This window comes from Pelophylax lessonae (assembly GCF_965119305.1).
Source record: "Pelophylax lessonae genome assembly, chromosome: 9".
Taxonomy (NCBI): Eukaryota; Metazoa; Chordata; class Amphibia; order Anura; family Ranidae; genus Pelophylax; species Pelophylax lessonae.
This window is the reverse complement of record NC_138776.1, coordinates 136,314,110-136,340,138: the sequence shown is the minus strand read 5'-3', so window position 1 is coordinate 136,340,138 and position 26,029 is coordinate 136,314,110. Positions and strand designations below refer to the sequence as shown.

Here is a 26,029-nt window from a genome sequence, read left to right as displayed (position 1 = left end):
TCTGGCTTCAACAGTATGGCTGTTAAAAAGTGGTTCTAAAGGCTCAAGGTTTTTTTTTACCTTAATGCATTTTATGCATTTAAGGTAAAAAACCTTCTTTGTGCAGCTCCCCCAGCCCCCTCTAATACTTACCTGAGCCCCATCTGGATCCAGCAATGTGCATGAGAGCAGCAGCTCTCTGGGGTCTCTCTCTTGCCTCATTCCCTTACACAGCTGCTGTCAATCACAGCCAGTGAGCCAATAAGGAGGGGGGGAGGCCGAGCCGCACTCCATGTGTGAATGGACAATGTCTATTCACAGGAGCGTGGCTCCAGGCTTGCTGTTGGGTGCACACGGCAGGGGGAAGGAGGCAGGACCACCAGTGGGGAACCCAAAAAAAAAGGATCTGGGGTGTTCTGTGCAAAACCACTGCACAGAGCAGGTAAGTATAACATAAGGGGAAGAGAACCACAAGCGCCAACGTTCTCTCCCCTTGTGTTTTGATGACAGAGCCGCTTCTCTCTTCACTGCCAGCAGCCATCTCAGTATACAGATCCCTCATTGGAACTTTCCTGCCCTTACCATCCCATTACGGACTGCCTGAGCACTACTGGCTATCTGTTTTGCGCCAATACCCCTTTGTTTTTTAAGTATAACATGTTGGTTGTTTTAAAAAAAAATCTTGCCTTTTAGAAACACTTTAAAGGATAAAGGAGTTGCTGGATCTGTGATTCCTACTTTACTTAAGGCAAGAAAAGCCCCTTCCAGGAAGGTATATTATTATTATTGCACCGGGAAATCCTTTTTTCTTGTATGAAAACGGGCACTTTATTTTACTCTGTACTTTGCATTCTGGCCTTCCTACAAACAAGTCTTGAGCAGAAATTTGTCTTAAATACTCTTAAAAGTCATTTGTTGGCCTTATCTGTTCTTTTTCAAAGACTTCACTTCCCCTTTTGGAAGAGCCTTTCTTCAAGGTGTATCTCCTATTAAGTCCCCCTTCCAGCACCTTTATGCTTCCATAGGATCTCAACTTTGTTTTCTCTGCTGTGCAGAAACCACCCTTTGATCCTAGAGGATTTGTCATGCACAGTAGTCTTTTTGATCGGTATCACCCCTTCCAGACATGTTTTCTGAACTGGTGGCCCTTTCCTGCAAAAGAGCCTTTCCTTATTTCCTAACAACATCAAGGTTGTCTTATGCCCAGGGCCATCATCCATTCTCCCGACAGTGGTCTCAGCATTCCACCCTAATAAAAACATTGTCCTCTCATCCTTATGCCCTGCTCTTAAACATCCAAAGGCGTTTCTCTACATTGCTTGGATGTAGTCAGAGCTAAAGTGAACTCTGCTTTAAAGTTCACTATTGTATGATGGAAGCGAAATCTGATGCGTGCACATTCCACCAGATCAGTGGGAATTTCCTTGGCACCATTGAGGCAGCCTCTGTATCCCAGCTGTGTAAGGCCGCCACCTGGTCTTCTGTTCATACCTTTCAAGGTTTTTTCAGGTGGACATCTCATCTTGTGTGGATGCAGCTTTTGGCTGCAAGATTGTCCCAGTGATTCTATGAAGTTGGTTCCTTCTGACCCTTGTTTGGCCTGTTGGCACCATTCTATTTGTCTTATTGTTGCTCACCCTTCCTATTCATTGCTTGGGGATGTCCCATGGTGTAAGAGTACTGCCTTTGCCCTGTCTAGTACAGTACAATTAGGATGGAAGGAATTTTGACTTACCTGTAAATTCAGATCTACAATACAGGACACCATCCATCTGTTCCATTCTTTGGTTTATTCCTCATTGCTTACTACAAAAATGAGGGTACTGGGGTAGGGTTATAGGGTAGGCGCCCAGAGGGTGTGTCCTCTAAAAAAAAAAAATTTGCCAATGCCCCATCACCTGAAGGTACACGTCTATGACCCATGGTGTATGAATTCTTTACCTGTGTCCTGTACTGTACTTCAGGATATGGAATTTACAAGCAAGTCCTAATTCACCTTGTTACTCCTGGCCACACCATTTTTATATAAGTGTTTGAAAGTAATTTTTCATTGATTGTTGTACTGTATCTGAGCAGAGCCTCATTGCTTTTTGCTACCTCAGCGTTTATTCACGTAAAGTGAAGATGCTATCATTGCTTTCAGCATTGGATAGAAATGGAATTTCACACTTGTCCTGTTTGTTTTGTCTTCCCCTCAGGTGTCTCTTTTTGCAGAGTTGTTCAATGAAATGCTCCAGAGAGACTTTGGAGTGCGGATATATAAAGAGCTTTTAACCCTCCCTGAAAAAGAAGATAAGCGAGACAAAAAAATTAAGAAGGAAGACAGGAGAGACAAGAAAGACGACAAAGATGACGATGAAGAACCAAAACTCAAACGTAGAAAATCCTCAGATGAAAAACTAAGATCAGAAGAAAGAGATGATCGAAAGGTTTGTGTGTTTTTATAGTTTGGATGTTCTACTAAAGGAAAGATGTAGGCATTACAGCAACATTTTCAGCCTGCCCATCATTTTCACGTAAATTTTTCGTGAACTGACTGCTATCACCACATACACCACAGATTGTGAAACAATTTACTGTACAACACTGACAGTGATCCACAATGACTAGTAATTTTTAGGTTCTAGTCAACACATTCTGTAGAGGTGTAGCAACCGGACTGTTGTTTGGATTGCCAATTTGTAATAATACTTTTGGATTTTGCATAAATACCCAAACTGTAGAAATCCTGGATGACAAGTATAGCACTGGGTTGCCGCAGTTTGCCAGTTGTGCCTTTTTTATGCTGTTTTTATGCAGACCCAATATAGTGTCTGTTATTGCAGAAGGATGACAGAAAGCGAGACGATTACAGAGACGATGAAGAAATAGATGAAGACATTCAAGAGGATTATGAGCCTATTGGAGCAGAAGAAGATGATGGTGACTATGAAGGTGTGTATGACTGAGGAACTTAAATGCTGGTGCTGTGCAGGTTACTTACACATTCTCTTCCCGTGTTTAGACCTTGTAAGCAGTAGAAGCTTACTACGCTAACATTTTTTTTGCTTTAATAACCAAGCCGGCAACAGGCCAGTAGTTGGAACTCTCATTCCCTTGCCTAATCCCAGACTTACTGTTTTTTACTTGGTTTTACAAAGCGCACAAGCCTAATGACACTTATTTAAAGAACAAATTCTTGTATTGCTGACATTGTTAAAGCAGAGCTTCACCCAAAAAAGGGGCAGTTCCACTTTTCCTCCTCCTCTCTAATTTTGAGATGTTTTTCTTGGGGGGGGGGGGGGGTACCCAAGCGACTGCTGGACCAATCAAAGGGTGCAGCACGGCTCGCGCATGCTCAGTGGGTAGCTGGCTGTGAAGCTGCAAGGAGTTAGGATGCTGGCGCCTGGACCCGAAGACCGGCAAAGAGCTAGGTCGGTAGCTACAATATTTGTAGCTACTGACTTTCACATTTTTGTTTAAAGGCTGAAGCTCCTCTTTAATGGAAACAGGTCCCACAGCAATACCAAAAGTAGCTCTCCTGCGCTCAGGTTATGCGCTTTAAGAGAAGGAAGTGTAACTTAAACTTCGTTAGTAGCGCCTAGGGTCTTGCTGCCCTCTCAGGACCATGGGTATCCATAAGAACTAGAAAGGTAACAAAAACAAGAGAAGGGTGCACCGATCTAGTGCAATGCCATTAAACATTTATTGAAAGGTAAAAAAGGAATCTTACATCATTCTCCCAAACGCATGTAATCAATACGCATGTCAAAACACTGTATGGACAGATCTCCTCCAGGACATGGACTGTTCCAATACTGCAAGGAGGCCAGATGGCATCTATACAGGTTAGGCTGACTTGTTTTCAAGGGAGAACCCTCTTCCTCAGAGCTCTGAGGAAGAGGGTTCTCCCTTTGAAAATTGAACTGCCCTACTCCTGTACTGATCCAGTGGCTCTTCAGTACCTTTGATTTTTGAGTAAGTATGCAGATCAGGAGCTTGATGCCAATTTATTATAGGCCAGTAATTTTAGAATTTACACCATTGCATCAGCATTGCTTCCAGACATTTTCAGAAGTATAGCAGATTTCCTTAAATTTGAGTTGTTTTAGCTTCTTTGAGAACAGCACCTACAGTATATTATAATTCAGCTCCTGTTCAGTTGCCATTTTCGCTCATGATCATGTGTTGTGAGGCTTCTTGAATAAATATCTTCACTTTATCCCTGCCATATGAATGTACCATTGTGTATGCATAATGGATGTCGTTATGCAGATGTTCTTCAAAGGGGCTAATTTCTTATAAGTGGAGCAATAAACGTGTAAGGAATACAAATCTGGATCTTCCTGCTATGGACAGCAGCTCCATATATTTTCCAGGTTTCATTTCTTTACTTTACACTGATCAGCCTCTGTGCTCTAAGGAATAGCCTAATATCACCTTTTCTCCTCTTGTGTTTTCAGCTTGGGCTTCTTTAGTCGGGCAATGAAAAAGCGGTAGTGATATGCAACCAATCCTATTTGGCAATCAATGAGATTTCAGTTGTTCTGTGCTTGGCTCAGTTAGAAGCATAGTTTTGGTACAAAGTCTTTTGATTCTCAATACTGTATTTTTACTAAACATGAACCATCACACTGTTTATCACAGACAGGGAAGACGATGATGATGACTCAAGCACCAAGGATAAACGAGAGGACAAGAGGGAAAACAGATACAGCAAGGAGTGGCTATCAAAAGATAAGGTATATTAATTATGATCTATATTAACTAATTTCTGTAACATTTTATGCTTGTACAGTATGTAGCACCTGATGGATATAATATACCCCCCAAAACTCTGTATGTTGTCAATAACCATTTCCTTTATATACTTATTTCCAATGTGCTGTCTAAAAACACACTCCTGTCAAAAGTGAAAAAGAATCATTCAAGCACACAAGGGGGGCATAGCCTTCCAGCTCAGTACTTCATTAATATATTGAGGCACTGTCACTAAACTGGGAGCCCCTCCTTGTGCAGGAAAGATTTTGATTAACATATCCATTGCAGACTACTGGAAATCTTTCTCTCATGCAGAAAAATAGTCCATAGTGAAAGGTTTGCCAATGCATCTAATTAGATTCAGACCTGAAATAAAAGTTTAAAGGATAAGTTAATAATAATAAATGCACATTTTTTTTGGAGCCTGTAAATCATTTCACCAGGGATCAGCAGATCGCTGGTGCCATGCACGTCTCCTGCAGATCTGTCAATGTATCTGTTTACCCATACATCCCATACGGGCAAGCAGATACATTGACAGGAAGACTCGATGAACTACCATGGCGCTCCACGGCACCCCACAGAACTGTGGTAGTTCATTGAGAACTACAAGCCGACAGCCGCAAAGGATGTTGGGGCTTGTAGTTCACTCACACACAGAGCTGTGTGAATAAAGGATGCGGCCATGTGGGCGGGGCCCTGAACGGCCGCACTGATTTAATAAACTGTCAGCTAGTATGGGGAACTTCTCACTGTACTGCTGTCACAGGGAGGAGGGGATCAGGTAGAGGCAGCAGCACTGGGAACATCTTTCATGTTCCACCCTAAAAACAGGTGGAACGTGTAACATGTTCCCAAGGTAAAATTATCTTTTAAATGTGAATAATGATACAGGAAGCAGAGAGAGTGACAGTTACATAGATATAGTTGGTTAATCCATCCAGTGAATAGCCTCACTGTCCAATATTGGGGCAACGAAGGTAGGAGGTCTGAATTCCTTATCAACATTCTAATTACAAGTGAGCAACTTAACATATTTAAAGTGGAATTAAAGCCTGCTTCACTTACGTCAACTCCAGTCCCCCCTAGTGTTGCTGACATCATTACCCAGTCTTTAGGGTTTGGAGTCTTCGGCCATCTTAATTGGCTGTCCCAAGATGATGCAACTCCACGCATGCTCAGGTTGGTTAAAGGATACCCAAACCTAAAAAAATGCAATACGTTGCAGCTTTCTAGTCCTTAGATGTGGTGGCAGCATTATTACCCGTGTTTCCCCGAAAATAAGACCGGGTCTTATATTCATGTTGGCTTCAAAAACCACACTAGGGCTTATTTTCAGGGATGTCTTACTTACGGTATGTACAATGACTATCTTCAAATGATTGTAACCCTAAAATAAATATCCTGATCCTTTAAAGCATGATAGACAGCACAGTGCTTGTGCTGTGTCATTTAGCCATTTAGCCTAGAATAAAACAAAATGTTGAAAAAAAAAGTTCTCTCCCCCCTGTCAGTTCAGAAATCCGCATTATGACATTCTGTCCAATGCTTATGTTCATTCATTCCCAAAATAAACCTTGGATAAAGTCATTGTAAAATAAATTATGTAATCGATTTTGTCAAAAGATTATATAATGTGCAGTGTGTCTCCTTTTGTAATTTTATTGTGGAAAACACCTTATTTACAGCGCCGCTGGGTGCTCACGTGACCCTCTGGAGCTCTACTTCCCCTCTCTGAATACTGCAGAGGGAGGGGCTGAGATCAAGGATTTTACTAGGGCTTATTTACAGGGTAGGGCTTATTTTGCAGCCATCCCTGAAAATCATGCTAGGTCTTATTTTCGGGGTAGGGCTTATTTTCAGGGAAACCGGGTATTTTTATTTTTTTGGCTAAGGATAATTTATTCAAGTGCAAAAGTGATTCAAATAGAATACAGTGACAGTTATTAAACCATTTTTAGCTTTTCAAGCTTATCTTCTGTGAACTCCTCCTCAATTTGTGTGAAAGTGTTTGTAGTCCAAATCAGGAGAGCAGCCTAGAGTGACAATTCATAGATACAGTGCATTAGGTGAGCGTTGTCATCCTAGGGAAGCTACTAATGGTGAGCTGCAATATATAAGATTTTTAATATTTGGGTCTGGATACACATTGAAGACTAACTTCACCTTTTCATAAAAATGAGAAGGTGACCAAGCTCTTAGCAACCTCCTCCTGTTTGCAGTTTCTTCTGCAAAAAATCTGTCCTGCTAGTAATTTCTTTTGAGTTTATTATTCAACACAGCACAGGTTTAGCAGGACAGCCAGGACACTAGCATTTTCAGGAGAGATCAACAAAATAAAGCTTTATGATTCTGTTATGACAGGATGCAATTAATCTTTGCCTAATGTATCATCCCTCAGGAAGTCACTGCCTTCCTAATTCTGAGTAAGCACCCCAGGACTTCAGTTTCTCTAATTTAGTGCAACATCTCTCCATAGTTGCCAGAATCCATATCCTTTATCAAGAGGAAATCTGCTAAGTTCTCCTTTTTTTAAAGTTGACCATAGATGATTCTGCCAGTGGGCTGAAAGAAAAAAACAAACGGATTCTTCCATCCACACAAACAAGGTTGATTAAGGAATACCCAACATACCCCCACCCCTACTTCCCATTCACCTAGGATATTGTGTTCTGACAGTGGGACTCTATGCTTGCAGAATACACTGATCACGACCAGCTTCTGTTGAACAAGATTTGCTCATATGGATCAAATATCAGCCACTCAGGGCTGAAACAGACACATTTCAATCCATCTATGGCTTGCCTTAGCCAGTTAAACAGGGCGCAAACTTGAAGTCCTATGACAAAGCTGATGTGGTCACAAAAAGCTCTGTTAATATTAAGGAAGATCTAACAGCCCTGCATAGGCTTCTGTTTTTTGACTGAAATGTAATGTGTGTGATACTCTTTTTATCTAGTCCAGAGGTCTCCAAATGTGGCCCTTTTGCTTGCTTTTGTCCGGCCCTTGGTGCACTATTCCTCCCACTGACATCAACAATGGGGCAATCATTTTTGCTCTGACACCAACAATATGAGGCACTATCCGTCCCACGGACACCAACAGTATGGGGCACTATCCCTCCTGCCGACACCAACAATATTGGGCACCATCCCTTCCGCCGACACTAACAATATGGGGCACTATCCCTCCCACTGACACTAACCATATGGGGCACTATCCCTCCCACCGACACTAACCACATGGGGCACTAATAATTCCCCTAATACCAATGATGGGGCATTGTTTACTCCTACTGATGCCAGGGTGTTTTCTACTCCAACTGACTACGGTCCGTCCCCTAAAGTCTGAAGCACAGTAAGCTGGCCCTTTGTTTCACATTCTGGAGACCCCTTATCTAGCCCTTGAAGATGTCTTATATTTGTTACGCTATATCAACAGTGGGACAGTAAAGTGTTCATATCTTTATTGATCACTGTAATGCTTTGTTATTCCAAACACCTGGCAGATATAAATGAAATATAAAAAATCTGCGCTTAGGATAATTTTAGGCTTCCAATAAAGTATTTGATACTGGCTGTAGCCCACCTGTGCACTATATTCCTGAAAATATAGTAAGAATAAAGATAAAGAGAAGGTGTATGGCGCTGCCAAAGTATACTGATGGTTCCGTATGTCCAACAACGATGCTAAATATGTATTCAATATGTATCTCCACTGTGGATTCTAAATGAATAAAGTGTCAAGTGCATCATATATGTGACAAGTAAAATTATGTGGTGAGTGCAATAATGTAGGGGATCCAATCCTGTGAGAAGTTTCTAATAGTGCTAAAACCGTGAGGAAATATATAAAAATATATAGAAATGGGTGAAAAATACCCACATCCTATTTTTCACCCATTTCTATATATTTTTATATATTTCCTCACGGTTTTAGCACTATTAGAAACTTCTCACAGGATTGGATCCCCTACATTATTGCACTCACCACATAATTTTACTTGTCACATATATGATGCACTTGACACTTTATTCATTTAGAATCCACAGTGGAGATACATATTGAATACATATTTAGCATCGTTGTTGGACATACGGAACCATCAGTATACTTTGGCAGCGCCATACACCTTCTCTTTATCTTTACCTGGCAGATATAGTTTGCATTGTTTTCCAACTTCCATTATTTAGTGCACATGTTGGCTTCCTGCTTGGGGACTTCAACTTCTCCGTGCCTGGAAATTGCTAGAAACTGGGAAAAAACAGGTTTAATTTAATTTGAAATGAAAATATATATTCTATGAAAACCGTATAGAGCCGATTCTGGCCCAGAATGCCTTATTCAGTTTCAAAATCAAAAAGTGTGTTTATTCATTTGTTGTAGATGAATTGAAATTTTCAAAATGTGACTTTTTTTCAGGAGAAAGAAAAGAAACTGATGGTTACAGTAAACAAGGATCTTCTAATGGCATTTGTATATTTTGATCAATGTCATTGTGGCTACTTATTGGAGAAGGACTTAGAAGAAATTATTTATACCCTTGGATTGCATCTGTCAAGAGCACAGGTACTAAACCCTTATGTATGGTGTGTTCCCAATTTCTGCCTCTGGAAGGTGTTTGCTCACCTGGATTTCTCCTTTTTGGGAAGTGAGGGCATTAAGTCTCCTGCTGGGTATTTACTGCTACCCCAGACTGCAGAACCATTCACAATGTGCAGGGGGCACCCGGTTGTGAAGCCACAAACTATCTCTGGCACAATGCCAGGGACAGAAGATTAAGACAGCTTAGGTGAGCACTTTGCTGGATCCTGGGACAGGTGAGCGTGTGTTTATATTGTGACTTTTAGGTCAGCAGCTACAGTTTTTGTAGCTGCTGACTTTTAAAAACACAAATATGACTGGAGCTCCGCTTTAAGCTGGCTGAGTTTCGATCCATCTATGGGAAGGATGGTTGTACAGAAGTCAATCTCTTGATCGACTTCTGTACAACCACCCTGCCGTGGTATATTTTTTATTTTTTTGCCCGATCAGTGCCACCTGCTGTACCCGACAACACTGATCATTGTATTCTACCATGGGGGGGGGGGGGGGCTTGCTCCCAGCTGCAAGATTACAATACCACAATGGGGGGATTCCCCCATCCACATTGAATGGAGGGATTGGCATGTTTTTTTTTCTGTTTTAACTTGCTGATGTAAAAAATGTATGATTTATAGCCTGCCTTACTGTTGTAACCAGGTCTGCACAGTGCAATCAGAGTTTTACATAAACCTCCCAGTGCAAGTCTTGGGGTATTGGGACTTTATATGAGGAGCTGTGCATAAAATCAGGCCAAAAGTACAAAAAGTGTATAGTAAAATACCAAAATTTATTGCGGCTACCACAGCATGTAACAGGAGTGCATAAAAAACACAAATGACATGATGGAAAACATTTCATCATCAATGAGATGGTCATAAACCATTGACATGAGATAAGATGGTACAGAAAGATACATTACAATACTGATAAATATGAAGGTGGGTAGATCACGGAAGATAAATGTTATACAAAGTAAACTAGGATATTCAACACCCTATTGGCATCATGAATTTCTCGACGCGTTTCATAGACTGTAAGCTACTTCTTCAGGAGCGGATGCACAGGAGCGGATGCACAAGAGAATATCTAGAAGGAATGTACAGCATAGGTAGCGAATAGTAAACAGAAAGTATGAATAACTCAATCTGTGTATCAAATGATGAGGACCAAAGGGGGAAAGGAAAACCCCCGCCTAAGGTACATATAGTCCCATCCAATAATTTATCTCAAGACCAACATACAATGGTGTATAGATGCTAAAGGCCAAGGGCTGTCAAAAAGTCCATGATGGGAACGGAGGGAGTAAAACCAAGGACACAGCCATATACAGGAACCACAGAGTAGTAAGGATAAGTAAAGTAGTAAGATGGACATGGCAATGAGGGTAAAGACAACAAAATAAGAATGTGTATATGTGTGTGTGTGTGTGTGTGTGTGTGTGTGTGTGTGTGTGTGTGTGTGTGTGTATATATATATATATATATATATATATAATGTATCCATATAGAATTGTGCCAAGGATATGTGCATGGTGAAGACTACTCTTACTCTTCACTGGTACTCTTCACCATTCACCCTTCACATATCCTTGGCACAATTATTTATGGATACATTACATATATATACATTCTTATTTTGTTGTCTTTACCCTCAGAACCCTCATTGCAATGTCCACCTTACTACTTCTTACTTACCGATTTATGCACAGCTCCTCATTTAAAGTCCCAACCCTCTTTTTTGCTCCATTCTCAGACTTAAGGAAAATTTAGACATTTTTGTGGCCTATAGTACAACCCTAGGAGGTGTTCTACAAAGATGCTGGCTTCACCACTTATGTAACAATAACTACTAAAGGGAGAATATACTGATCTGTATATAAATTATAGTTGTGAAAACATTGAATTGCAGCATGTAAGTGTGAGTTGCGTTTAGAATTCCTTTGAGGTTAACAGTACAGTAATAACTTATTATCTGTGTCCTCAATGAAAACTCACTATAATATTCCTTTAAATGGACTGTAACCTTAAAGTTTATTTCCACTTTTGCAGCCAAAATATGAATAAACATCTACTTTCTCTATCGCTCATTGACAGACGTAGTCTTCTTGATTCTCAAGAGCTGGGTTATGTTGTCTCCGCAGGAGTAGGACTAGGCAGAATGACAAAACGTTCTGGCTCCACCCTAGGGGGCAGTCCCTGAGGGTATATCCTCCCTCTCTCTGCTACAGGGAATCAGTTTTTTTCTGTCTAGTCAGGAGTAAGGACCTAAGTTCCTTGCTGGGATCTTTTGGTCCTGGCAAGACTTTTTTTCTTTAAGAAAAAGACATTTTTTAGGTAGTTTTCTCCAGTGTTTTTTTCCTGTGAGATCTTCAAGCAAAAATGCCGGACTGGGCGACACTTGTGGTCACCCCAGCCGGCCTACGAGCGCGTGCAGACCAGGCATTGCGCTTGGTCGGCCGCGACATATTCAAGTAAGTATGCGGGGCCGGGCGACGGGCTGGATGTGAGATCCAGTGGTCACCCCGGTTTCTGCCTAAAAGCGCGTGCAGACCAGTGCGCTGAGTCGGCCGCGACGGAGTCCCAGTAAAGGGACTGACTTTGCGAGTTAAAAGCTCGCTTGGACGCCAGGACCAGAGAGTCGAGGCGTCCACAAACCCCCACCTCGGTGGAGAGGGTATTATGAAGAGAGGGTGCCTGTCGGTTCGGTATGGTGAGTAAAACGTTCCCTTTTTTCCTCATTTATGAGGCAGTATATATTATGGGCCCCTCCATATATGGTCAGTATATATCTGACACTTACAAGTCCCCCTTGTTATACAGCATGTGTTTGTGGGAAGTGGACTTGGTTCAAGAGCTAACACTCTACCCAGCAGACTGTAACATTACAGCAAACATAGGAGGTATAATCCTACCTTATGTGCAGTGTATCTCTGTAGATCCATATGTCACCTCTCAGCAGAGTGCAGGTGGATGTGCTGGGAAGACGATATCGGCGGTCCGCCGCCATTTTGCCGTAGACCGAATGCATGTATGTCCTCAGGTCACGCCGGCCGCCATGTTTTTGGAGTCTTATGTCTCTTCTATGGGGGCGGCCATGTTTTGTGAGCCCAGCTTCCTCGTGGAGGGCTGGGAACGCCGGAAGGCGTACACAGGGGGCGGAGCCACGCCTTCTGCCCGGGAAAAAGCAAACAGCTCCTTCCAGTCTGTGTAAGACAGACGCTGGCTGCAGTTTGTTGGAAACTGCACTGCATCGGTTGGTGAGCCTTGGGGGTCCCTCTCTCTCTCTCTGGGATCGAGAAGCAGGTACTCTGAGGGGCGCTATTGCGCTAGGGGGAGACACACAAAAAAAAAAAAAAAAAAAAGGTTTTTTTGTTTATTGCTGGCAAAAGTGTCCTGTATTAACATGGACCCTGCCACTCATGTATCTCCTCCGGATCCCCTCGAGGGGTCTGCGGGATCCTCCAGCACCCCATTGACAATTGAATCTTTGTCAGCCATTATGGAAACTTTTGTGTCCCGGGTGGAAGTGGCTTGTCAGGGACAGGGCGCAAGAAAGCGACCCCCGCCTAACCCCTTATTATCTGAAACCTCGGATTCAGACTCTGAGCCTATTTCTGCAGTTGCAGGTACTTCATCTGGTATTGGTGTCTCGGGTCCTGTCTCTTCAGACAGTGAGGAGGATGTTTCGGCATCTGCCATAGCCCGAGAGGAAGCGTTGGTAAACGCACTCATTGTATCTGTTCAAGAGACTTTAAGGTTACAGGGTATTCCATCAGAAATAGCTGAAACTGAGATCCCTTTTGGGACTAAAAAGCGCATCAAAGTGGCAAAGGTTTTTCCATTGCCCAAATGTTTTGGCAACCCAATCGATGAAGAATGGCGTCTGCCAAAACGCACTTTTAATATTTCCAAACGCATTGACAGGCGTTATCCGTTTGAGGAAACCCTTATTAAGAAATGGACAGAACCACCTGTGGTGGATTCACCAATTGCTAGATTGAATAAAGCCACGGTTATTCCTTTAGAAGACGCTCCGTCTTTTAAAGATCCAGTGGATCGCAAGATAGAAGCTATGTCTCGCACCATGTTTTCCTTGATTGGATCAGCTTTCAGGCCAATAATTGCTATTGGTCTGGTTTCGCAGGCTGTAACTGAATGGACCAAGTGGTTACGCCGGGACTTAGAAGAAGTCCCTCAGGCGGTATCAGATTTGTTAGAACAAATGATACAGGGGTTACAGTTTGTATGTGATGCGGCGTTAGACGCCACTCCATTAATGGCGCGAGCATCAGTCTCAGCAGTGGTTCTCAGGCGTACACTGTGGCTAAAAGGTTGGATAGCCGACCAAGGTTCCAAAAAAGCATTGGCTAATATCCCCTTTTCAGGAGAACGTCTATTTGGAGCCAACTTAGATGAGATCATTAAGGATCTCACCGGTGGAAAAAGCACCTTTTTACCGCAAAATTTTAAAGGTAGAGGAACTCGTCAAAGACGAGGGCCTTCTTTTTCTGCTCACAAGAGGTTTTTTCGTCCAGCGGGTGAAAAAACTAAGTCCTCCAAGGTTCCTACAGGAGGCGTCAGGGGTCGTTGGTCGGGCAAGCAAAAGCCCGCCCCCTCCAGACCTGAAGATAAACCATCCAAAGCCTGAAGGTGCGCCCCCACCCATAACTGGGGTGGGGGGACGTCTTCGCCGGTTCCCGGATCCATGGCTTTCCAGAATCCCGGACAAATGGGTTTGCGAAGTCATAAAGTCAGGGTACAGGATCGAGTTTCGATCTCTCCCACCGGCGCGATTCTTCCCTTCCAATATCCGACTATCTCCGGATCGTCTAGAAGATCTGCGGAGAGCAGTCACAGATCTACTACAACAAGGAGTGGTAGTCCACGTTCCTTGGACAGAACGGTTTCAAGGGTTTTATTCAAACCTGTTTACAATACCCAGGAAAGAGGGCAAAGTGCGTCCAATTCTGGACTTAAGAGCACTCAATTCTTTCGTCAACATAAGAAGATTCAGAATGGAGTCCATTCGCACGGTAGCAGCCTTCCTGCATCCAGGGGATGTCCTAGCGTCCATAGACATCAAGGACGCCTATCTTCACATTCCCATTTTCGCAGGACATCAGCGTTTTCTACGCTTTTCCGTAGAGGAGAACCACTATCAGTTTGTGGCGTTACCTTTCGGTCTCGCCACGGCTCCGCGGGTCTTCACAAAAGTGTTGGCCCCAATGTTGGCACTTCTGCGCCAAAGAGGTATATCGATTCTAGGTTACCTAGACGATCTTCTGCTTCATGCAGAGTCTCCTCAGACCTTGCTACAAAACATAGAAATTACTATGATTTCTTTACAGGAATTCGGGTGGCTGGTGAACCAGCAAAAGTCTTTTCTGGTTCCCACCCAGAGGCTCGAATATCTGGGTCTAATTCTAGACACAGTCAGGACAAGAGTGTTTCTTCCGGTAGGGAAACTTCGAAAGATTCAATCAGCAGTCCAGTTGTTACTGTCCAACAGCTGGTCTTCCCTTCGGACTTGCATGAGGGTTCTGGGGTTGATGGTGGCTTCATTCGAAGCAGTCCCATTTGCCCAGTCCCATACCCGAATTCTTCAGCAAGAGATTCTCCTCAGATGGAATCGGAATCCGGAATCCCTGGACAATCAGATACGATTGAGCAAACAGACCAGAGAGTCTCTGGTTTGGTGGCTTCGGTCTCCAATGCTCAGCCAGGGAAAGTCATTTCTGCCAATATATTGGACGATAGTGACCACGGATGCCAGTCTATCCGGATGGGGAGGAATTCTCGGTCAATTATCTGCCCAGGGACTTTGGTCCCCGGAAGAATCCAGATTACCGATAAATGTATTGGAACTGAGAGCGATCAGACTTTGTCTGATTCACTGGACCGAGCAGCTCCAGGGCAGCCCGGTTCGGATCCAGTCGGACAATGCCACGGCCGTGGCTTATGTCAATCACCAGGGGGGCACCAAGAGTGTCCGAGCGGCCAAAGAAGTGGCTTGCATTCTTCGCTGGGCGGAACGATTTGTTCCAGCAATCTCTGCGGTGTTCATTCCGGGGGTGGAGAATTGGCAGGCAGATTATCTCAGCCGTCAGACCCTGGATCAGGGGGAATGGTCCCTCCATCCAGACGTTTTCCACCAGTTGTGCCTACGGTGGGGCACCCCGGATGTGGATCTGTTGGCATCACGATTCAACAGGAAAGTTCAGAGATTCGTGGCTCGCTCCCGCGATCCTCTAGCAGAAACCGCAGACGCACTGATCGCCCCGTGGGGGCAATACCAGCTAATATATGCCTTCCCTCCTCTCGCGTTACTGCCAAGACTTCTTCGCAGGGTAGAGGAGGAAGGAATCCCAGTAATCCTGGTAGCTCCGGACTGGCCTCGTCGAGCTTGGTACGCCGACATGGTCAGACTGGTGGCGGACGTCCCGTGGAGACTTCCTCTCAGAGAGGATCTACTGTCTCAGGGACCGATCTTCCATCCTGCTTTACGATCGCTGGCTTTAACGGCCTGGCTATTGAGACCCAGGTGCTGAAGGACAAAGGTTTGTCAGCTTCAGTTATTCCTACTCTAGTTGAAGCAAGGAAAGCGACTTCCAGAAAGATTTATCATCGCACATGGAAGTCCTACATTGCATGGTGTGAACCTTTGGGGTTCCGTCCTCGGTCTTATTCGATTAGTCGAATATTGGCTTTTCTGCAACAAGGGGTTGAGCAGAAACTGGCCTTGAGTACTATCAAGGGTCAGGTCTCAGCATTAGCCATCTTCTTTCAGAAGCCTTTGGCTACTCATTCCTTGGTGCGGAATTTCATCCAGGGGGTGCGACATCTGGCTCCGCCAGTGCACGCGCCGTTACCCCCCTGGGATCTTAATTTAGTGTTGTCGGTTCTTCAGAAACCTCCCTTTGAAGATATTAGGGAGATTCCTCTACCCACGTTGTCCCAGAAGGTGGCCTTCTTGGTGGCTATTACTTCTGCACGCAGGGTGTCAGAACTGGCCGCATTATCTTGTCGTTCACCATATCTGGTGGTTCATAGAGATAAGGTGGTTCTTCGTCCGAATCCATCCTTCCTACCAAAAGTAGTTTCAGAATTTCATCTGAATGAAGAAATTGTATTACCTTCCCTGTGTCCTAAGCCCAGTCATCCTCGGGAATTTGCTTTGCACTCCTTGGATGTGGTCCGGGCGATCAGGGTATACTTGAAAACGACAGACTCGTTTCGCAAGACGGATTCACTTTTTGTGATCCCAGATGGACCCAAAAAGGGGTTGCCTGCATCTGCCGCGACCATTTCCAGATGGATCAGACAGACGGTAGTGCAGGCTTATTCTATTAAGGGTCGGGAGCCCCCGTTCCCTGTTAAAGCGCACTCCACTCGGGCACTTAGTGCGTCATGGGCCTTTCGCCATCAGGTGTCAGTGGTCCAGGTGTGCAAGGCGGCTACCTGGTCGTCGGTGCATACCTTCTCTAAACATTATAAAGTTGATGTAATGGCATCGTCTGATGCCTCGTTTGGCCGCAAGGTTTTGCAGGCCGCAATTTGAGGAGACCAGTGGTCTACCTCGAGGGTTTTTTTTTTTCCGTTGGAAAATTTTTCTTTAGTCTCATTCTTTGTTTATAATGAGCCTTTAAAACTTCTAGTTTGGCACCGGTTGGGCCTACTAGATTGGATTTGATTTTGTCAATCCCACCCCTCATTTGTGGCACTGCTTCTGGATGTCCCAGCTCTTGAGAATCAAGAAGACTACGTCTGTCAATGAGCGATAGAGAAAAATGGATTTTTGTAAGAACTTACCGTAAAATCCTTTTCTCTTAAGCTCATTGACAGACGTAGTACCCGCCCCTCTATCATTGAGTTGGGTTGGGTTAAATTCTCTGTACTGCTTTAAACAGAACTGATTCCCTGTAGCAGAGAGAGGGAGGATATACCCTCAGGGACTGCCCCCTAGGGTGGAGCCAGAACGTTTTGTCATTCTGCCTAGTCCTACTCCTGCGGAGACAACATAACCCAGCTCTTGAGAATCAAGAAGACTACGTCTGTCAATGAGCTTAAGAGAAAAGGATTTTACGGTAAGTTCTTACAAAAATCCATTTTTATCATTTTTACATGTCCCTATTCACATAGCATGGCACCAAAAAAATTCCTGCTCACCATTTTAAGCACGTTTACCTTGCTTATAATCCTATAAATTGTATGTAATACACTTATAAAAACACAAATGTCCCTTATCTTCACATTGCCATTGTTTCAAAGAAGTAGAAGCTGCCTAGAGAGTCCTGTGTATAAATCTGCTGCAAAGAAACAACTGGAAATGTAATACCAGATGCAGATTAAATAGTTTGTTTACTTGGATCTTTACCCTACATAGTGGTTAGAATATCTGAAGGACACTGAACAATTTGATTTTAATGTTTGTGGCCACACTTGGGAATGGGGCCCAAATGCAGCTCCATTTATTTGCAGGTAATTGCTGCATTAGTGATTACCTGCGATCAGCCTTGAATAACTGTGGGCCTGCAATTGCTTCCAATGGGGCTTCCTGCCTGCAACTAATCACAGGGGACCCCGCTGGGTCTCCCACAAATATTGGCAAACTGCTCCATTGGAAAGTGTGAATGGGGCCTTAGATTGCACTCACGCTAGTTGGAAAACTCTAGAAGTATATTGTCTGGTCTGTTGGCAGATTTTCAGAATCAATATGCATTGTATTGTGTGTAATAATTGTTAAAACATCAGACCGTTCTAGTGTATTAGTAGGCAGCTGTATGTCATTGTCTGTGGACCAGCCTGGGATCAAGGGTCTCTACAGGAATTGAATGGAAGTCTTACACAAGTACTTGTCTGCCCTTTGACACTTGTACCTTTTTAGGTCAGGACAGGTTCAATTTTACCATGCTTGATTTTTTTCACCAATTTATGATCTCAAAAAAATGTTGTTGCAGGTGAAAAAACTAATAAGCAAAGTTTTGCTGAAGGAATCGTTAAATTACCGGAAGTTTACAGACACTTGCACAGATGATGGGAGTCATGAAGAGACGGATATCTTTAATGAAGATATTCTAGGTATTCTGTGAACTGTTGTGCCTTGGTGTTTGCCAGCCATTACAGGATAAAAACCATGCCCTGCAGATTGCTTAGAATAAAGTATACTTAAAGGCAATTTATTTATTTTTGGCTAGAGTGGAGAGGATTAGAACACCTGTCAGGTTTTATTGCTGCCTATGCCCCAGTTAGGGAGATTAACCCTCTTGATTTGTCATGTTTACTGCTATCACTGAAAATAAAAGAAAACCCCAAATCTTGGGTTGTCCCCAAAACAGTAATAGCAGGGAAATCTTCCAGTGGGGACATTAGTTCTGGTGACAACCAGGGATTTACTCACTTTGGATGGATTTTGCTAACTTCCTGTTAATGGCTATGGGACAGGAAGTTAAAGTAAGGCTCATGGCTTTTATAATACATGAAGGTTAAACCCCCCCCCCCCCCCAAACCACAATACTTACCTGAGCCCAATCCTGATCCATTGTTGTGCACGAAAGCCCCAGCTCTCCCAGGTCTCTCTGCCCTCATTGGCTGAGACAGCAGTGGTAGCTATTGGCTCCTGCTACAGTCATTCACAGACAGCCAATGAGGAAAGGGCTGGGCTGCACTCTGGTTGTGAATGGACACATGGAGCAGCAGCTCGGTAGACCCCATAGCAAGCAGATTGCTTGGGGGGCACATGGCAGGAGGGAGGGGTCTGGAGCACCAAGGGGGGACACAAGAAGGGGAGGATTGGGGCTGCTCTGTGCAAAACCACCGCACAGAGCAGGTAAGTAGAACATGTTTGTTATTTGAAAATAAAAAAAAAAGGATTGTAAAGTCATTTTTTTTCTTTATGCATTAAGATAAAAAGCATTTTGTGTGCAGCAGTTCCTCTCAGCCCCCCTAATAATTACCTGAGCCCCCTCTCTATCCAGCAATGTCCAGTGCGTCAGCCGTCCGGGACTCTTTCCGGATTGGCTGAGACACTGCAGTGGCGCAATTGGCTCCCGCTGCTGTCAATCAAACTTCATAAGCCAATCAGGGGAGAGAGGGCATCTCAGTTTTTGAATGGATACACAGAGCTGCATCTCAGCTCTGGTGCCCCCATAGCAAGTTGCTTGCTGTGGGGGCACTCAACAGGAGGGGAGGGGCCAGGAGCTCCTGTTAGGGTCCCGAGAAGAGGAGGATCTGGGTTGCCCTGTGCAAAACCACTGCACAGAAAAGGTAAGTATAACATGTTATTTTAATCGAAACAATCACTCTGTCACCACTGGGACACAGATGTCAAACCTGACCGGGTTTACAACCCTCCCTTATTCTACCAAAATTGCACAAAAAAAATGTTTTGCCTTTATTTTTACTTGAAATTGATTTATTTTCTCCATTTACTACTTTACTAGGAAACAGATTGCTTTTGCCATCCAAAATTGCACGAACTGGTGTTTCCTCTGTGGAAGAAAAGGGCGGACTGATTGTGTACAATGGTGCGATGGTTGATGTGGGAAGTCTTCTGCAGAAGCTAGAAAAGAGTGAGAAGGCAAGAACAGAGCTGGAGCAGAGGCTTCAGGCTCTTCAGTCTAAAACAGGTATTCTATTTAAAAAAAAAAAAGACACCCATCTGTGTATGTATGTGGTATGCTGTAGGACAGGGGTAGGCAACCTTAACTGGTTCCCATCTGGAAACCTCTCTTCGATCCTGGTGAACATCATATGACATCCTTCCGGATCGAGCCATGAGCAACGGAGTGATTTGTCTTCACCGGCTGCGTTCACCGGACACAGCCGATGACTGATCACTGTACTGGCCCGCTGCCGGTACCATGTGACAGCTGTAACCAATCACAGCAGGGTCACATGACAGTTGTAAACAATGGATGGCTTCCTTTCAAGCCATTCATTGTATACAATGTATACAATTGTGTTGCTAGCTGTGGTTGGTCAGCGTGATCACATGGTACAGACTGGGCCAATCACAGCCCATCTGTACCATGTGACTAGCTCTGACAAATCACAGCTAATCAAAACAAACTAAATGAATCGATTTCATTCATAAAATGCTTGCATATAGCAATGAAATTCACTGCTATATGCAAACAATGTGTAAAAACATACACTGATCTCTTCCCCAGAGTAGTACAATGTTACTTATGGTAACATTATATTGCTCTGGTCAAAGTGTGTGGAAGGAGTAAAAAAAAAAAAAATGCCCGTCTGGTCCTCGGTCAGCTCTATGCTAAACTTCTGCTGACGATCGCACAGGCGAGACCAGAAAAGCACCCCCCCCCCCGCTGCCTGTAAAAACAATCAAGTGGTGAAACAGCCGCTATGATTGTTTTTACTGTGCAGGGAATCCCTGGCTGCAGCTGCAGGCATCATCCAAAAATCGCCACTTCTAGTCCCCGACATCATATGATGTCAACCCGGGGGAAGTGGTTAGTAACCAGATTAAATGATTGGTTTGTTTTTTTGGTAAAAAACGACCTTTTTGTGGTTGTAATTTAGTGATTGTCCATGGGTCAGGGGGGTGTGCAAATTTTGGATCTCTGTGGGGAACTAGACAGGCCAGGGTAAAGCGGTTGTAAACCCTGGGGGAAAAAAATCCCCCCCCCCCCCCCCCAAAAAAAAACCCTGTAAGACAAAAGTATAATTGGCTAGGATGCATCGCATACTAGCTCATTATGAAATACCCTAGAACAAAGCCCTCCAGCGGCGCCCACACGCCGCTGAGATGGCTGACATCTTCCCCAGTTTTTCTTCCAGATTCGCGGAATAAACGTCATTCTCAATCATGTGCGCGGGAGCCTCCATTTACAGCACGGGCTCTGAAGGTCCAGCACGGTAAGCCGGACCTTCAGAGCGCATGCGTCAATGACGTCATCCGCTGCATGCACTCTGAATATCTCCTAAACTGTGCAAATTTAGGAGATATTCACAGTACCTACAGGTAAGTCTTATTACAGGCTTACCTGTAGGTACAATTAAAAAAGTAAGACTTCCACTTTAAAATGTATATGCAAACTGTAGTTGTTCTGGCACCTCCCTACTACAGCCTGTTTAGAGAAGCTTAGGCCCGTAACCCTCTAGATCAGGGGTGTCAAACTCCATTTCATTGTGGGCCACATCAGCATTATGGTTGCCCTCAAAGGGCCGGTTGTATCTGTAAGACTAGATGTCCAGAGCACCTGACCCGATTTCTCCCCCCACCCCTACATCCGATGTCAAGGGCTCCCCCATTACCTTGTGCTTCTGCTGGGAAGAAGCTGGGGGCAGAGCTGGAAAGAAGAAAAAAAGTGCAGGGTCAGGAGAAGAACCAGAGGAGGGCTGGAGTCTGCTGAATGCAGAGACCAGGGGCTGCTGTGGCTGCACAGAGAGAGACACTGGATCTGTAGGAGAAGTTCTGTCGTCCTCTCTGCTGAGGGGGAGGGGAGCAGAGGTGAGTCTCTCCGCGGCTGCACGGAGAAGTGCAGGATCTGGCAGAGGAGTTCTGTCCGCTTCCCTGCTGCTGACTGCTGAGAGAAGGTGGGGACAGAAATGAGGGGTTTGCCACAGCTGCAGGAGAGATGCGAGGGCCACATGAAATGGCCCATGGGGCTTGGGTTTGCCACATGTGCTCTAGTCTAGAGTATCAGTACAAAAATGGTGTTCAGACGTCTGTTTGGTGATAGTGTACTACTGAATGGAAACAAAACTGCCATCTGTAGCTATTTGGATGGTGCTTTTTTAGGTCAGTGTTTCTCAACCTTTTTCCAGGCAAGGTGCCCTTAAAAAATATTCTCAGTCTCAAGGCATCCCAGTTTAATGCCTAATACACACAATGAGAAAATCAGATGAAGAATACCTTTTGAAGCTATCGTACAATATTCTGATCGTTAGTACACAGCTTTCGAGAGCCAATCAGAATAGTTCATGCAAAATTATCAGAAGAGACAAACGCAAACCTTTTTCTCATACTATAACAGAACTATTTTCGTTTAATCGTCACAGTATTCGTCTGTAAAAAAATCGAGTGAACAAGACCACACACATGTAGAAACTAAAAAAAAACAATACATTACATCATCACTTGAAGTTTTATTCTGTCTTACGAGAATTTTCATAACTCTAGTAATCTATAGAGTTAAGGCTTGGTTCACATTACTCTCCCTACCATTGATTTCACTGTCCTAAGTGCATTCAGTGTCTGAGCTCCCGCAGTGCTGGTGTACAGTTTGGCTGAGGAGCGGGACCCTGGTCTCATCTGAATGTCCTACTCTACCAGGATGCTGTGGCACCCCAGTTGTGGTCGAAGACCACAATAGAAAGTTAGTGGGGTTTTAACCGATTTTCTTTTTCTTCAATGGTGACAATATTTTAGTGATCTGAGGGACAGTCTCTAAAGGGTACAGAAAGAACCTGACAAAGTTAATCTTGAGCAAGAATTTTTAAAAACATTTTTTATTTTGAGTGTAGTGGAGGAGGCAGTAAGTTAAGTGATATGGATGTATGTCTGTAGCTCTATCTCTCACCATTTCAGTTCAGATCTGAAGAACAAAATCATCACATCTGTTCCCAAGGTGCTGTGTTTGTGCAAAGCTTTCTTTTACCCTCAGACACTTCGGTTTATAGGCTTCTTAATGCATTTTGTTGATGACTCATTGGTTAGTCTGTGTGGATCACTGCTGTACTTTGTTTGTCACAGAGGTAGATGAAAAGACCATCTCTCAGCTAGAAGCTTCTAATAAAAGTTTATCTGGGGAGCTGAAAGAAGCAAAGAGTGACCTCAGTCACTTACGGGAGAGCCTGAAATCCCTGGAAGACACAAACTGCCAATATGAGGACCAGCTGACTAAAACTATTCGAGAGCTTTCTACAACCATGGAGGGGATCCAAACTGTTCTCAGCAGGGTAAGTGTTTTGCTTTTTGGATACAGTGCACAGAATCTTCCCCCTGGTGGGATTTTGCAAATTCAAGTGAACATGACTATTAGTCAGGTCACTGGTATCAGATTGCAGACACAAAGTATATTATTGCTCAGAGCCACTTCTGATGTACACTAGGGATGCGATTTCTGCACAACACAATGTAGATCCTGTCATTCAGAATTGTAGTGTAAGAACCTTATTGGTCAGTGGAAGCTCTCATAGGGGACAGCTGAATGGTGGGGGAACTATGCTGAGTGGGTAGGGCTTCACTCCCAAGTCAGACGAAATTGAACATTTAGCATCAAGAAATCGGCTACATGGGAATAGATTGAATTGAATGGTCTTTGCCCCGATGATAGTTTGGTCAGTTAGGTAAGTGGTGGGGTAGTGGGCTTACATAACTGCCACACTTTGTGCTGTTAATATGAGTATGCATTGTGTTTTGGCCTGCTTTCTGTTGAAGCACCAGCCCATTGCTTACAGACATACTTACCTGAAGTATTTGCATAGTGCTAAGCGTGCACAGTGTGATGTCAGCATGGACCGCTATTAGAAAACCTGTGTCCTATTATATGGGAGCTGCCATTACCAACCTGTCCTTTTTTTTTAATTTTTTTTTATACGCTGAACTAAAGGCTTTCTGAGTAATTGATATAGAACAAGTATGCATATCATGGACTTTCTGACTCTACTAGCTGCATGATTGGTTCGGACCAGTGATTCAAAGTATGGAGCACAGAGACAGTTGAGTTACTGGTATTTTCAGAAGGAAGTTGGCAATGCAGTGCGCCCCGAGCCCACCCAGTTGTGTGATAATAGCGAATGAAAATCACACGGATCCTCCTCCTGGCCAATCAGGAAGTGGGTTTTGAGACCCGTTTCCCGATTGGCCGAAAGTAGAAGCCGTGCCATTGGGCATGGAGGAGGGAGAAGATGGAGGAGCCGAAGCTTCCGCCGCCTGCTGCTGCATCCAGGCATGGTGAGTGCATGGCACCGCACTAGGCCCCTTGGGGGCCAGCAGCCACAGGGACTGGTCTTGTGCTGGAAGGTTCGAAGGATTAGGTGAGCTTTTCTCTCTCCAAATCTTCTAGACAAAAATGAGGACAACCCCATTGGGGGGGAGAGAGAAATTGCCCGGAGTTCAGCTTTAAAATTAAGACCCACTTCCCTAGACCGGCATCTCCTCCCATTGTTGTACGGGAACCAAATATTAACTTTACTAGATGACCGTTTTCTCCAACTATGTCTCCATATCTCCTCCAACTAAACATTATCTTCTACTTTGCACCAACCATCTTTAATTTATTCACAGAATCCGCTGGCTTCTGAGGACTATAAATCAAAAGAGAACGGATCCAGTTTTTGATGCAACTTTCACTTTGTTTTGGAAAAAAAAACTAAAATGCTAAGTAATTTAATGCAATTCATGGTTTTCCAATGTGAAGAGAGATGGTATGTAGTGTTGCTTAATATTTAATGGAGGAGAGCTGTAAATAGTTTTATGAATGAGTGAGATGCGTTGTGGTGATTTGCCTGTAATTAACAGCAGAATATACATTTTTGAAATATGTTTAGGATAACATAAATGTTAGCAATTGAACTAGATTATATAATAAATACAATCTATATATATATTTTCTCTTGCTATCCCTCTTTTTTATGTATATATTAAATAACTGAAAAGTCCTAATTATTTTTATCTGGTCTTTTAGTATGTATTTCCATTTGTTGTGAGGAAATAATAGCTACACAACCTAGATTGACAGTACTCAGCAATAAAACGATAGTCAAATTATGTCAGCTAACGCATTGGAATTACTTGTATTAATGCATTGCCCTGTCTGTTTAATTTCTTCCCCTGTGTATAAATAAATGCAAGCAGTATTCAACTAATATTGTACAATAAAAGGCCAGTCTAATTGAATAAAATGCCTCATGACAAATTAACTTTCTGCTTTTTTTTTTTTTTGCAGTAATACAGTTGAGAGTTTGACCCAGAATTTGATCTAAACACCACAAACTGAAACACTATTTAATTCATTTTTATTATTCAAAGCAAATTCATCCTTCTGCTATCCACATCTTCACGTTGAAGCCCCCTAGCCTTTCTTGCTGCAGTGTTCTTGAGTAAGGGCAGATTTATTCATGTAGCATTTACTTTCTGGAATCCATCTGCGCCTTAACTCAGGCATGCACGCAGGAGAGTGACAACACCTGGAAAATATTTTGGTTTATGCAAGAATCATAAAAAATGTGTTAAAAAAAAAGTTCAATATACATTCCTATCCAGGGCTGCTGTTAGAAATCGCGGGGCCCCCCCCCCAAGAAAATATTAAAGATATATTTAGCTAAAATTACAATAAAATCACTATTATCAGACACAAATATAACATAACTTGCATAATTCCTGCTAAATCTAAAAAAAAAAAAAGGATGTTAAATAAAAAAGAAGGTGAGAAAAATATACAGGCTGGGCAGTTGGAGCTCAGGGATCAGACAGAGAGAGAGAAACAAAGTTACAATTTACAAATAAACTCCTTAGCAGAGATAAGTGCTGGGGAGGGGGATTAGTGAGGGACGACTGTCTCTTTCTCAACAGATAAAAGCTGATAGCAGGGAGAGGGACAGATCAGATTCAGGTGCTGGAGGAAGATTTCTGTATTTGTTGTCCATCACTAATCCCCCTCTCTATGTGGGCCCCCCTGTGTGCTCGGGCCCCCTACAAGAGGGCTGGTGGTCCCCCCCTATCAGCGGCCCTGTTCCTATCTATTTACTAAGTCCAGCAG

General features: G+C 43.6%; 1 protein-coding gene across 3 annotated transcripts in view; it reads left to right on the top strand.

Annotated features, from left to right (window-relative positions):
- Positions 1–25,177, top strand: part of CCAR1 (cell division cycle and apoptosis regulator 1) — a 106,869-nt gene extending 81,692 nt beyond the window's left edge. For all 3 annotated transcript variants that reach the window (XM_082268416.1, XM_082268415.1, XM_082268414.1), the window contains exons 18-25: positions 2,178–2,408; positions 2,805–2,913; positions 4,606–4,700; positions 9,142–9,288; positions 18,260–18,380; positions 19,742–19,927; positions 23,020–23,225; positions 24,556–25,177. In XM_082268416.1, coding sequence (XP_082124542.1) covers positions 2,178–2,408; positions 2,805–2,913; positions 4,606–4,700; positions 9,142–9,288; positions 18,260–18,380; positions 19,742–19,927; positions 23,020–23,225; positions 24,556–24,609 — 1,149 coding nt within the window. In that variant the 3' untranslated portion in view covers positions 24,610–25,177. The remainder of the gene's footprint in view (positions 1–2,177; positions 2,409–2,804; positions 2,914–4,605; positions 4,701–9,141; positions 9,289–18,259; positions 18,381–19,741; positions 19,928–23,019; positions 23,226–24,555) is intronic.
- The last annotated feature ends 852 nt before the right edge of the window (positions 25,178–26,029 follow it).